The sequence below is a fragment of the Sorex araneus genome, chromosome 3, assembly GCF_027595985.1.
Source record: "Sorex araneus isolate mSorAra2 chromosome 3, mSorAra2.pri, whole genome shotgun sequence".
NCBI classification, from domain to species: Eukaryota; Metazoa; Chordata; class Mammalia; order Eulipotyphla; family Soricidae; genus Sorex; species Sorex araneus.
In genome coordinates, this window is record NC_073304.1 from 86,560,455 (window position 1) to 86,574,340 (window position 13,886).

General features: G+C 48.4%; 1 protein-coding gene across 2 annotated transcripts in view; it reads right to left on the minus strand.

The window, feature by feature from the left end:
• Positions 1 to 867: 867 nt before the first annotated feature.
• The window catches only part of INO80 (INO80 complex ATPase subunit), a 124,522-nt gene continuing 111,503 nt past the window's right edge, over positions 868 to 13,886 (minus strand). The window contains exons 30-36 of one of the 2 annotated variants that reach the window (XM_055133706.1): positions 10,121 to 10,279; positions 8,483 to 8,585; positions 7,280 to 7,368; positions 5,697 to 5,849; positions 5,294 to 5,453; positions 3,961 to 4,176; positions 868 to 2,178 (exon numbers count right to left, since the gene is read on the minus strand). In XM_055133706.1, the coding sequence (XP_054989681.1) occupies positions 1,961 to 2,178; positions 3,961 to 4,176; positions 5,294 to 5,453; positions 5,697 to 5,849; positions 7,280 to 7,368; positions 8,483 to 8,585; positions 10,121 to 10,279 (1,098 nt within the window). In that variant the 3' untranslated portion in view covers positions 868 to 1,960. Of the gene's footprint in view, positions 2,179 to 3,960; positions 4,177 to 5,293; positions 5,454 to 5,696; positions 5,853 to 7,279; positions 7,369 to 8,482; positions 8,586 to 10,120; positions 10,280 to 13,886 lie in introns of both variants that reach the window. The other variant, XM_055133705.1, reaches the window with a different exon arrangement.

Sequence of the window (13,886 nt, forward strand, 5' to 3'; positions counted from 1 at the left end):
AGCACGAGCCCTGCTCCAAGGTGAGGCAACAGCGTCTGTGCGGGGGGCTGGAGAGACAGAATGCACGTGCACAGCCAACCCAGGTTTGATCTCTGAACTACAGACGGTCCACCAAACCCTGCCAGGAGTGATCCCTGAGTGCAGAGCCTGGAGTAAGCTCTGAGCACTGCTTGGCCCCAAAACCAAACACAAGATGTCTTATGTTTGAGCTTAGTGGTGGAAACACCATCAACTGCTGGTGCATGCAGGGAACTTGATCTTTTCACAGCCCACCAAAGAGCTGGATTTTCCAAGCTGGAAGGCCTTTAAGAGGCCTGGAAACATGCTTCACTATTTTCTCTGAGTTAGTAGTGCAGTTATCAGCACTGCTAACTTAGAGAACAGAGAGACCCTCTCCTGGCACTTTCACAGGCTCTCCTGTCAGGCTGTGCACCAGAACTGTGCCTGTGGGTTTCTGGATTTGATGCATTCTCAGCTTCAGAATTGGGGACCATAAAGTTCCCATCAGTGAAGATAATTTCTCTACTGCAATTGCCCAAAGGTGATTTCTCAGTTGTGTATTTTGGAGATTGTCGTATGAACATACCATTAGAGAACATGGGTTGTACCAAGTACCCACCTGAGCACTGGAGTCCAGATGGCACACTAAGCGCTTGGAATAACCTCCTTGTGACTGGGGGCACAGTCCCAAGTCCCTGTAAGATGCCTCCCAGGAAATACCCAGTGCACATCCAATCCATGAAGCATCGTCTGCTCTGATCTCAGGGACTGGGGCTGGGACTGTCCTAACTCGATCCTGCCCATTCCAAGAGTTCAAATTACCACCCTCCAGGTAATGACAAAGATTACAGACAGTCTGAATTTACATAAAATTATCTCACTCCATTTTATTTAAGATTTTTTTTCTCCAGTTAGTAAAAGAAAGATGTGTCTCTCTTTATACATATGTACAAGTTCAGTTATAAAAATAGACAGCACATTCAAAGAGAAAAAAGGCTTGGCATTTTTCTGATTCCCTCTAAATAGTATCTGTACACAGGAGTCTGGGTTTGGGCAGGGAAATCTTAAATGATTTAAATTAAATGATTCCCCTAATGACCCATACTCAAAAAAAAAAAGTTTAAAAAAATCAATCTATCTAAATTCAATTCCGCGATTTTCAGGTGTGCAAATTAGAGGCTGGCCCACCCCAAAGCACCTGCCCCATGGGGCGTCCGGCTGGGGCAGGATGACCCTCCCATGCAGACTGCCCCCTCCTCTGGGGGAGCAAGCTCAGGCTGGTGGTGCGGGGGGGCGGGGAGGGGCGCTGAGCTTGTCCTCTTCTCTGTCCTCCTCTCACTCCTGCGGTCCCTTCTGTTCTCAGTGCAATACAGACAGTGCATACAGCCAAGCAGGGGCAGCTGGGCGGGGGCGGGGCGGGGCTGTGCATTCAGGATTGGGAAGGGCAAGGGCACTCCCAGCTGACTGAGGAGATCCCCAGGGGAGGAGGAGCACTGCTGCTACTGCTGCTGGTGGGAGCTGAGGGGGAGGAAACGCTGAGAAGACAGCGGTGTCTCGGCGTGCGGCTCCTGACCCGTCACCCTCAGTCTCCTCCACCTCGACACAGCAGACCCCAGGACACCAGCTCCCTGGTGCCCGCCTGCCCTGTCTAGCTGAGGGGCGCACAGCCCCGGAGATGTCCAAACCCATCCCCGGCGGCAGGGTCTTCGCTGCACTTCCGGGCCTTGACCAGAGAGCCAGCCCCGTGCCCCAGCAGCTCCGCCCACGATGAGGTGTTAAGACTTGGCTATAACGTCGTGTGACAGGCGGGGGCTGCTCTCCGTGCAACCCCAGGACACGCTTCTTGAGAGCCTGGTGATGCCTGTCCTCGCTGTGCTGCAGCAGTCACGCCAGCCGGAGAAAATCTGCAGGCCTCGCCTCTAGCTCTGGTTTGGTTGAAGGAAGCTGGAGGGCCCAGGGGTTACCGCCCTCCAGAGGGGTGGGTGCCTTTGCCCTGCTTCCGGGCTAGGGAGTCCGGGGCGAGGCTGCTGGTCAAGAGGAGGGCCTTGGGAGTCCCAGGAACATTATTTCCTTTGCTCAAAGGGGAACTCAAAGGGGAAGAGGCGCTTGACGGTCCGAAGTCAGCAAGGCCAGCAGGCCGGACAATGGATGTCTGCAGAGGACTGCTGGCGGAGATGCCTGTAGGGACGCAGAGACAGAGCAGGTGAGCAGCAGCCTGGCCCCGAGGGGATGTGTGGGGAGCTCCTCCCAGACAGCATCATCTGCTTGCTCTGCCTGTCAACTCTCTACAGGAAGACGAGCCTTAGTGTGTGGTTCTGGGGGCAGGAATCCAGCCCACCCTGCACGAATGCAAGGCAAGAGCTCCATGGCCAAGCTGCATCCCTGGTAAGACAAATGCATTTTTTTTTCCTTTTTGGGTCACACCTGGAGATGCACAGGGGTCACTTCTGGCTCTGCACTCAGGAATTACTCCTGGCGGTGCTCAGGGGACCATATGGGATGCTGGGAATTGAACCTGGGTCGGCCGAGTGTAAGGCAAACACTCTACCCGCTGTGCTATTGCTCCAGCCTGGACAGATGCATTCTTGAGAGGAAAATGCCACCACCCCATTCTCTCCCTGCCCTAACCCATGCATCTGGACAAAGCAGAGTGTATGCCATATACAGGGGGAAACCAAGGCTGCAACTCAGCAAGCACTTTGGGGCCCTCAAACGTTCTTCCTCTGTCCCTGGTCCCCCACCTGTAATAAGCTGCCTCTTGTTTTCAGGTGCCTGCTGCCACTCCTTAGTCTAGCCAGAGGACAGAAGCTTCTCACTACCTTGTGCATATGCACAAAGGCTACATATTCGACATGGCCACCCGTCCCCCTGGGCCCAGGCCTGGATCCTGAGCCCCCACCTCTACCAGTAGCTTTTTCCTCCAGCGAGCTACTGACTTAGGCAGTAACTAAGCCATGTCCGTTAACACGCCTCATGCTGTGATAAGTCAGTGGTTTCCTGTACACTGCTCCTACTTTCCTACACAAAGAATTCCAAGTGGGATTAGAGGGCTAGTATGGGAATCAGGGCACCCAGCACGCATGATCCAGAGCTGGCAGTAGGCCCTGAGCACCGCCAGGCGTAGTCCCCAGGCCAAAGAATTCTAAGTACTTGGTGGGTGGACAAGTGTCTTGCTTCTCATCCAGTGGAACTGCGCAACATCTCTGAATGAGACCTGCCCTGTCTTCCCATTTTCAATCCCCATTTACTGGTTTTTCTTGTGACACTCTCCCCCTTGTTGCCTCCCTCTTCCCTCTGGCCCCCTTGGTTGGGGTTACCAAGAAAAACCATCCTAAGTCACATTAGCCCTGCCTGTGGGTGAGATGCCACCAAGGCCCGGCTGCTGTTCCCAAGGACAGGATGAGCTGGTAACCTGTCCTTGGGCCTGTGCTTCCCCTTCATAGACAGTTACAATGAAGCCCTCTTTCTTCTCCCTGACACAGGCTGGTGGGCATCACTGCTAATGGATTTCAGGAGTCAAGACAGACTCAGCTCCCAGTCCAGTGTACATGCACCAGTGTCCATGTGCTCTACTGCTGGGTACAAAGCAGGTGCTTAACTGACGTACTAAATTAGTGGTGGGTTAAATGCTAATGATGCCAGCCTGGACTATGAAAATGTGGACTCCTAAAGAGGAAAAAAGCACACCCACTTTTAAAAGCAGGACAAACTTTAACCATTTAAAGTTGCAGTCTGGATATTCAGCTCTTTCCACTGGTCCCTCCACTTCAAAGGAGGCACCAGACTATGTCACACGGCTAAGGGAAGAGTCAGGGTGCAAGTATCAAGCAGAACCTGATACAGGTTCTGGGTAGAAGATGCCTGGCCAAGGGGAGCCTACACGTGCTCTACCCACAGAACCCCCCCATGGTACCCCCAGGGGCCTCTGACCAGAGGGGGACACATTTGGGGCCTTTGTACCTTTAGACACGTTATACCCGTATGCAGCATAGGCGGCTGCAGAGGCAGCCGCAGCCCCTGCTTTGGCTCCTGCCATGGCAGCAGCACTGCCCGCAGTGGACTTCCGGCTTCGGCCTTTGCCGGCTCCTTTGGCTGTGCTTCCAGAACCTTTGGGGCGGCCCCGGCTTCGAGCTGAGTGGCCACGTCCTGCAGCTGGCATTTCCTGAATGGAAATTCCTGTGGGAACAAATGGGTCAAGTGGGAAAAAACTGTCAATCTTCATGCATAATCAGAGTCACCCGAAAGGGCAGGCTGCCTCTCAGGGGCTCTGGGCTGAGCCACCAAACCCCATGGTTATTGAGTATTACATTCTCAACCGCTCAATCAGCCACACCCTTGCTTCTGTGCATCCTGCAAAGTGGTTCTTACCTCTGGATTTCTTTTGTTAGATTCCGTTTTCTTTTGTTTTGGGGTACACCCAGTGATGCTCAGGAGACTATGTACTGCTGGGGATTGAACCTGGGGCCCCCACATGTGCTCTAACTCTCTGAGCAACTTGTTTCCTCCTTTTTTTTTTTTTGTTTCCTTCTTCTTTAAATGACATCTATTCAGAAAACTGCAGGGAACTGGCTACCTAGGATGTGCTCCTGCCTTGGAGCCAATTGTTTCTTCTTTCACTAAGAGCTCAAGAGATAGCTGTAAGAGGTGCTGCAGTGACAGTACAGCATATAGGGTGCTTGCATTGCACTCAGCTGACCTGGGTTCAACCCCCAGCATTCCATATGGTCCCCAGAGCACCACCAGTAGTAATTCCTGAGTGCAGAGCCAGGAATAACTAGAAAACAAGTTTGTATGAAACTACTAGCTTGGCCCAGGGAGATAGTACAGGGGGTAGGGTGCTTGCCTTGCAAGCAGCCAACCTGGGTTTGAATCCCCGACACAGTATATGGTTCCTTGAGCATCGCCAGGAGAAATCCCTGAGTGCAGAACTGGAAATGATCTTTGAACTTTGCTGGATGCAGACCCAAAACAAAACAAAACCAAACAAAAAACCAAACAAATAACTAGCTTGCTTTCCCTAAATGTTTTCTTTCTCCTTTCCCATGACAGGGCTAATGATAGTTTGAGCCTAGGTATTCCCCCTTTCCTCCAGTGAGCTTTGTAACTAAAGAACATGGCTGGAAAGAGCACCAAATGTGCTCAGTGCATGTTCAACCTCCAGGAAGGAAGGGAGGAGGCAGGAAAATGCCACCCTTGATCCTGGAAGGCATCGGTTCCTCACCCCTGCCTCCCACCAAGCCAATGCTTCTCTTGACCTGGGGCCCGGGGCGCTGTGTGGGCAGGGCTCACTCACCATTCACGGTGTCTGAGACAGAGCCTGTGACCGAGGCAGGGGAGTTGGTGGCTCGAGACTGAGGTGCTGAGGAGGCTGGATCGTCCACGATGACCAGCATGTCACTGCTGCTCTCGTCAGGGGGGATGGAGCCCGTGTGCAGCTCGCTGCTGATGGAGATCTGGGGAGGGAGGGGGCCATCACCACCATTGCTGGCACCTGCTGCAGGCTCTCTGCTGTGCGAGCCCAAGGCTGCGATGCACCCCCTTTTCTGCCACTGCTCCCCTCTCCTGATGCACTTGCTGCCGAGGGCCCAATGCCCTATGCAGGTGCCACAGAAGGAAGCTGCTTATTCAGGTTTTCCTGCCCCCTCAGTAAAGGGGGAGCAGGACCCCCGGAGCAGTGGCGCTGCCAGGAGCCTCACCTCACTGAACGGGCTGGGCATGGCTGAGTCCACGCTGATGAAGGAGTCATCCCCGTCAGCGGAGAGGTTGGAGTTATCAGCTGACGGGACAAACGGGATCACCAGGTTCACACCCTCCTTTCTCCTCTTCCCATCCAATTCGTCTTCCCTTTTCTTCTGGAGAGGCACAAGACAGGACAAAGATCAGGACAAGCACCAGGAGAAAAGTGAGACAGAAGAAAAAAATGATAATTTTAAAACAAACTTCTGGGTTTCATTCTTTATCCAGATTGGCTTATCACTTATCAGGCAAGTAAGAGTTTTATTTTTTTATTTTTTTTTAAATTGAAGCAAGATAGCATCTTTTTTTTTTTCTCCCACACCTGGCAATGTTCAGGGGACCATATGGATGGGATGCCAGGGATTGAATCCGGGTCAGCCACGTGCAAGGCAAATGGCCAACCTGCGGTACTATTACTCTCGCCCCTGCAAGATAGTCTTTATTGCATGAAACTTAAAAATAAGCAAGGGGAGAGAAGAAAAGGAATACATGTTTTTTTTTTTTTTTTTTGCTTTTTGGGTCACACCTGGCGATGCACAGGGGTTACTCCTGGCTCTGCACTCAGGAATTACCCCTGGCCATGCTCAGGGGACCATATGGGATGCTGGGATTTGAACCCGGGTCGGCCGCGTGCAAGGCAAACGCCCTACCCGCTGTGCTATCTCTCCAGCCCCGAGGAATACATGTTTAAGAGGAAACGTGAGCTTGAAAGAGCAAGCAAGCAAGCAAAGAGATAGAGGGATAAGCAAGCGAGATAGGTGGTCAAGAGAGCATGTGGGCTTGAAGAACAGGCAGAACTTTATTTTATAGATTTCTGTGCTATTGTACCACAACATGGAGTTGGAAGATAGGCCAGACACACTGAGCCAAACCAAACCTCATGGAGGCCAGGTGCACAAATAGCTTCCGCCTGCCCTGGCTGTCACTCAGGACAGCAGCTGACACTATGTCACCAAGTCCAAACTGAACAAATGCAGTCCTACCCGAGGGACGCCAATGAGGATCAGGGACACTGCTGTTATACTTGGTGAAAACAGAAATGACATGGAGAAATAGAGGGAAGCCCTCTGTCATATCCCTCTGCAGCTGGCCATGTAAGCTTAAGCAAGAAATGTTAGAAGGAAGGGGAAAGAAAATGCTGACTTTCTAATAGCAACTGGAGAAAAAGATGAATAGACTGGTTGGTGGTATTCTGCTGCTGGTAGATGACAAAGAAAGGAAAAGCGAGCAAAACTATGACTGGAGTAGATCGAATCACCCCTTGGCGATTTCTAAGACTCTGAACTCTAACACTGCAAGTATCCCAACCAGTGCTTTCCATAATTACATGGGAGCACAGACAGGGTGGAGCTGTGTGGCCGAAGAGCAGGTCTACCCTGGCCACATTTCTCCCAAATGACCAGCAGCACAGACCAGAACTGTCTCTAATCACAGACTGGAGCTGGGTCCTAACCAGTGGATATGCTGTGTCCCCAAATGTCTTTTCTGTAAGCAGCATTGCTGTCCCTCTCCAGTTCCTGTCACCCCCCCAAGCTTAAGATACCTTTTCTGCATATTTCTCCCGCTTGCGCTTGCGCTCTTTGACTCGGTTGGTTTCCTCCTGCTGCCGTTTCTCTTCTTGCCGCAGTCTCACTATGAAGAAAATGGAAGATGTGACAAAGTAACTGGCAGCTGGAATTCTCATTTTTTGAAACTGTGATGCCTGTAGCCTGTATCACTGATCCGTGTGACTGCTAGCTCTCTAAGGCCAGTAACAGTGGGTTTATAACTAAAGAAGGCACAAACTTTGCAGGTTTGGGGCTGGAGTGATAGCATAGTGGGTAGGGCATTTGCCTTGCATGCGGCCAACCTGGATTCGATTCCCAGCATCCCATATGTCAGGAGTACAACCAGGAGTAATTTCTGAATACAGAGCCAGGAGTAACCCCGTGCAACGCCAGGTGTGACCCAAAAAGAAGAAAAAAATTCAGGTTCAAACCAAGATTTGGTTTAATTATTAGGGACCTTTCCTTGCCTTTATTCTTTTTCTTTCCAGCCTTTCAATATTGTTGCATGACACAGAAAAGTACGATCAGAGAATAATAAGAGGTCTTGAGGAGGTGGCAACTGCAAGTCTCTTAGGAATGGGTACAAAAAGAAAGGCACTTCATCACATTTTGGACATGAAGCCAGGAACTCAGAAACAGATGGGAAAAGCACTGATATGTCATAACAATATATGCTTCTGACTTTCTGACTTCCTGAGTAAGCACTGCTCACTGTGTGGCATGGCCCCCCAAAAATCAAAAGAAAAAGAAAACCAAACCACCTCTCTGGACAGAACAAAACATTTTTTTTCTGGAGGGTGCAGGGCACATCTGGAGGTGCTTAGGGACTTAAGCTCAGGGACCACATGATACTGCATACTGAACCTGGGCCACCAACCTGAGTAGGCCCTTTGAGCCTGAGTCATTTCCCTGGCCCCCAGAGTCAATTTATTACTGTGAAGGAGTTTACAGATACAGACATTTGGGGCAAATTTATTTGAGGTCATATAAATTTAAAATGACTCTTACTTTCTATTTGAATTTGTTTTCTATTCAGTAATACACCTTTATATGTGTTTCACTGTAAGAATGTTTCCCTCCAAATACATCCTTTGCTTCTGTCTAGCCTTACACACAGCCAAGGGCCCCTTCTATGTTCAGATATATGGGATCAAAAATATTCATCTATAGGGAGGAGAAAAAAGGTTGAAGACACATACATTTCTTCTCCAACTCTTCATCGTCTAGAAGAAGACTAACCACTTCTTTGGGTTTCAAGGTATCTGGTTTGAAGTTCCCACCAGAAATCACCATTCGCTGAATCTATACAAAAGCAGATCAAAACCACCATCAGGAATCCGTTTGCCAGGATATAAAAACAACCAAGTAAACATCCTTCTCAACCCACACCTCCAATGACAGCCCTGGATTCCCGATTTCTTTCTTTTGACAGGATCATGCTGATCATTTACCCAACAGAAAGAATAACAAGAACTTCTTTGCCTGGGCCTGACGGACAGCTAGAACATAAAAAATTCGGAATACAAACAACCTTAATAACCATTACTTTGGAACCTAGCAAATTTGGCATATAACTCACAGGCTGATCAAAGTCAAAATGCTCGGGCATGAGCACAAATGTTATTCCTTCTATTGCGGGGTGTGAAAGCAGAGGCTGGGGAGATGATTTAAAAGGCTGGAGTGTGCATGTCTGCCAGACAGAGGCCCTGGGTTTAAACCTAGTACTGCATGCTGCATGATTGCCTGAAGAATACTGGTATAGCCCTGATGGTCCCCAGCACCACTGGGAGGATCCCCCAAACACACACACAAAAGGGAAACCAAACCAGGAAAGGAAGTGAGTGAAACTGAAGGGCCATGACTGCTACTGGTCTCTGTAACAGAAGTCAAATCTAGGCTAAGGACTCCATTCTGGTAGAAAAGGAGTGAGGAGGATCGGGGGTGGGAAGCGAGCTTTAAGTACTGGATCTACATGCCAGACATGCACAGGACCCCAGGTTTGATCTCTATTACTGGGTGTCTCCCTCACACTGAGGGAGCAGCACCCAGACACACTGGGGAGGCCCAGAAAAGGAAAAATGAAAAAGGAGTGAGGATTGGGTAAGGTCATGTAGACTTCTATTCTAGAGGAAGTAACTTTATTTTCTTTCCTTTTTTTTTTTTTTTTTTTTTTAATTTTACTGAATCACTGTGAGATAGTTACAAGCTTTCATGTTTGGGTTACAATCTCACAATGATCAAATACCCATCCCTCCACCAGTGCACATTCCCACCACCAATATCCCGGGTATACCTCCCCTTTCCCACCCTCCCCCTGCCTCCATGGCAGACAATATTCCCCATATTCTCTCCTTTTGGGCATTATGGCTTGCAACACAGACATTGAGAGGTCACCATGTTTGGTCCACTATCTACTTTTGGCGTGCATCTCCCATCCCAACTGGTTCCTCCAGCCATCATTTTCTTAGTGATCCCTTCTCTATTCCATCTGCCTTCTTCCCTCCACTCATGAAACAGTCTTCCAGCTATGGGGCAATCCTCCTGGCCCTTGTATCTACTGTCTTTGGGTGTCAACCTCATGTGATGTTATTCTATACTCCACAAATGAGTGCAGTCCTTCTATGTCTGTCCCTCTCTTTCTGACTCATTTCACTTAGCATGATACTCTCCATGTCTATCCATTTATAAGCAAATTTCATGACTTCATCTCACTTTATTTTCTATTTAAGAGAAATTCTGTCCCTTCATATCCAGTGAAAAGCAAGGGTCTCTCGTTTTAGCCAGGCTGTGCTTCTCATTTTCTCCACCTGGATGATAAATCCCTGCCGTGTGCTCACCTCACTCTTCTCCTTGGCCCGCTGCAGGATGCGTTCTTCAATGGTGCCTTTGCAGATAAGCCGGTAGACAGTAACCTGTTTTGTCTGCCCTAAACGATGGGCCCTGTCCATGGCTTGCTGGTCCACAGTGGGGTTCCAGTCGCTGTCATAGAAAATCACCTGCACAGGAAAAGAGAGCAGCAGACTGAGGGCTCAGGCTGAGGTGGGAATTTCTAGGTCAGGTGATACTACTATTTGCAAGCTTGATACTGGACTTCTGTGATACTAAGATGAATAGGCACACTCATAAATCAAGTCTTTCCTTTATTTGCTCTGGGTTAAGAGACATACTATGGGCTATTCCAGGATGTTCAGAGTGAGTGGGGGCTAGAATGATAGTACAAATGGCAGGGTGCTTGCCTCACATGAGGCCGATCTGGGTTTGATTTCTAGCACCCCATATGATCCAAGCCTGCCAAAGAGTGACCCTGAGTACAGATACAGAGCCAGGAATAAGACTAGAGCACTGCCAAGTGTGGCCCTAAAACTAAATACACACACACACACACACACACACACTATTATTAATATTAATACTTAACACTTGGTTCTTAACAACTGCCAGTCATTGTCCTAGGTACTCTGTAAATATTATTAGTGTATTAAAACCCCACAATTATTATGATTTAAATGCTAATACCCCTCTTTACAGATGAGGAAACTGAGGCACAGAAGAATCAAAGAATTTATCCAGGATCATACAACCTAAGTAAGTGGCGGGCTGTTTCACACTAGACTTAGCTCGTGGGACACAGCACTGGCTTTCTCCACAGTGTCAGGCTGGATTCCATCAACAGGGCTATTTCCTGTCCCTTGAATTCCAAGGAAGAAATGTTTTCAAGGGTTCCCTGAAAGCTACTTTTACTTTGCTGAACTGCATGCACAAGCAACAAATCTCCCCTATCCCAAGTATCCTAAAGCTGGCTTACCTAGTCCTGGGTCCTCCAGCTTTGAGGCTACTGTTATAAAAGATTCTGGTTCTTAAGTGTCTTCCTCCATATTCAACTACGATGCCAGATTCAGTCAACGACTGGAAACAACCCTCACCAGTCCACAGTTCCACTGGCCCTCTCCTAGGCAGTTCTCACTACCCAAGTCTGGCGTGTTAATGCTCTCTCGTCTCCTTCAGTCTAATTGACCTTGACACCTGGGTAGCTTGCTCCCTCTCTGCCACGAACACCCGAAACACACTGAGTCCAAACCCAGAATGATCAGCCCTTGCTCTACTGAGCCCATTAACTTTTCTGCTTTCTCCTAACCAGTATGCTCTTCTCTTTTTTCACAAAGGGCTTTGCAATGTTTCTCACTGCTGTTCCATCGGTTGATGTCATGCTGTTTTTTGACCAAGAATTTCTTGACTGTTCTCTACTGGTTTAAGATTCAGTCCAAGCCTTCTTTTCCTGGAAGAATGTCTCCATTTCCCTTCCTTATTCCTCATGAGTCCCTGAGAAACAGTAATGGTGGGGCTGGGAGTACAGTGCTAGAGAGCTTGCCTGGTAGGTGGTGATCCTGGCTCAACCCTGGCACCGTACATACAGTCTCATGAGCACTGCCAGGAGTGAGCTCTGAGAATCTCTGGGCGAGGCCCCAAACAAAAATAAAACTAAAACAAAATTACCAAAATGTGGCTGAAGCAATAGTACAGTGGGTACAGTGCTTGCCTTGCTTGCCTGGGTTCAATCCCCAGCATCCTCTATGGTCCCCAGAGCATCACTAGGAATGATTCCTGAGTGAAGAGCCAGGAATATCCCCTGAGTATCACCAGATGTGACTCAAAAGTAAAAATAAATAAATAAATAAACCCCCCCCGAAAAAGCAACCACCGCCCCCCCCAACCCAAACAAAAATATTTAATAAAATCTAGAAATAGTAATAGCAAAAATTCTGTTGTGCACTCATCATGTGTCTGGCACTAGTATGCATATGTTTCACTACATTTTCATAAAATTCTGTTCCTTTTCATCTTTTAAATTAGGAAGAGACTGGCGTGAATTCAGTACTAACTCTCCTTATGCACCCTGTGCTGCTGACAATATGGGGCACTACCTCGCCTAGCCATGTTCACAATGACATGAATGACTCTCAACGGTGGTCTACATTTCACATGCAGACTTTTTGGGGTTTGTTTTTGGGCCATAGCTTGCAATGCTCAAGGGTTACTCCTAGTTCAGAGTGTGGGGCCCATTCGTGGGAGAGCTTGGGGGATGGTGGGCAGGGATGGCAGGATGCTGAGAATAGACTGGACCTCCTACACACAAAGCACCACTCATTCTGGAGTAACTGAAACAGCATATGCAAAATTTTAGAAAATATAATTTAAAGGCTCAGGAAAAATAAAGAGGAGACAAAGTTCATAAACGGGAGCCTACCAGTTACTTGTCCAAAATGACAGTCTATGTGGAAAATGAGAGCTGAAGTCACACCCAGAAAGTAGGAGCTTTAGCTGAGCCTGAGGCAATGGTTCAGATGGAACTCACAATGGGAAGTCCTATAGAATGAATCATTTCAAAGGCGTTTCCTTAACATTTACATTTTTTCCTGGAAGACTCAGCAGTAGCCAGGTCTGATTCAATTGACACTTTTTTTTTCTTTTCTTTTTTGGGTCACACCCAGTGATGCACAGGGGTTACTCCTGGCTCTGCACTCAGGAATTACCCCTGGTGGTGCTCAGGGGACCATATAGGATGCTGGGAATTGAACCTGGGTCAGCCGCATGCAAGGCAAACGCCCTGCTCACTGTTCTATTGCTCCAGCCCCCCAACTGACACTCTTTTGAAAGAGTTCATATAGAGTAAGATTAAAGACTGAGGACATCTGTTTACAATCTAACTTCATTACCTGCTCCCACTCTCCAAATTTAGTGGTTAACTATCACATCACTTAAGTGGATTAAAAGAGAAAGGAGATTTGGGAAGCAGAGTAGAGTCCATTAGAAAAATATCCAGGGCAAAAGAGTATGAAGTATGTATAAGCCATTAAGTTAAAGGTAATACAGAAGAGCTATAAGCCACTTGAGATGTGGGACTATTATCTAGCCTAACAGTCAAATGAATACTGAATTGACCATGACAGGAATGTAGGTGGGTTGCTGGGGCAGACAATGCTCCCCCACAATGGGACAGTGATGCCACTTATACTTAGTAATCAGGTTTATGGATGGAGCTCAGTGAGACAGTCTAGAGAAAAACAAATAACAATTAAAGGATTAGAACAACTGACTTGACTAGGAAAGATTAAAGTCAGAAAGCGTGGCCCAGCAATGACTAAGGGGAAATATATTAATAGTCAGCATCTTCACCAAGTGGTAAACAGCACGCAGGGCCGGCATGGGGGAGGGCAGGGGAGCGCTGAGATGGAGTGGACACGGGTGGCTATATAGGTCAATGAGAGTGAACTTCAGGGGCTGCCGAGTGAAATGGAAAACAGGAAAATTTTGAGAGGAACAACCGGAAAGAATTGGACCAACACTTGGAGGGTGGGACTCTTTTCCCCAGAAGAATGGGTGGAAGTTCAGTCCCTTGGGAGGTTGAGAGCTGTCCCCTGCTGTCTCAGGGGACACAGGACTTCTCATATCGCTACCAAAGGACAAAAGCTCGTCATTCTCCCTCTACAAGCAAGCATTTGAAACAGGTCTGACAGAAGCAAAACAAACAGTACCATCCCTAACAATCCTTCCCGACTACAGAGGCCACTACTCCAGGAAGAAGAGCAGAGAGGACGCAGACAC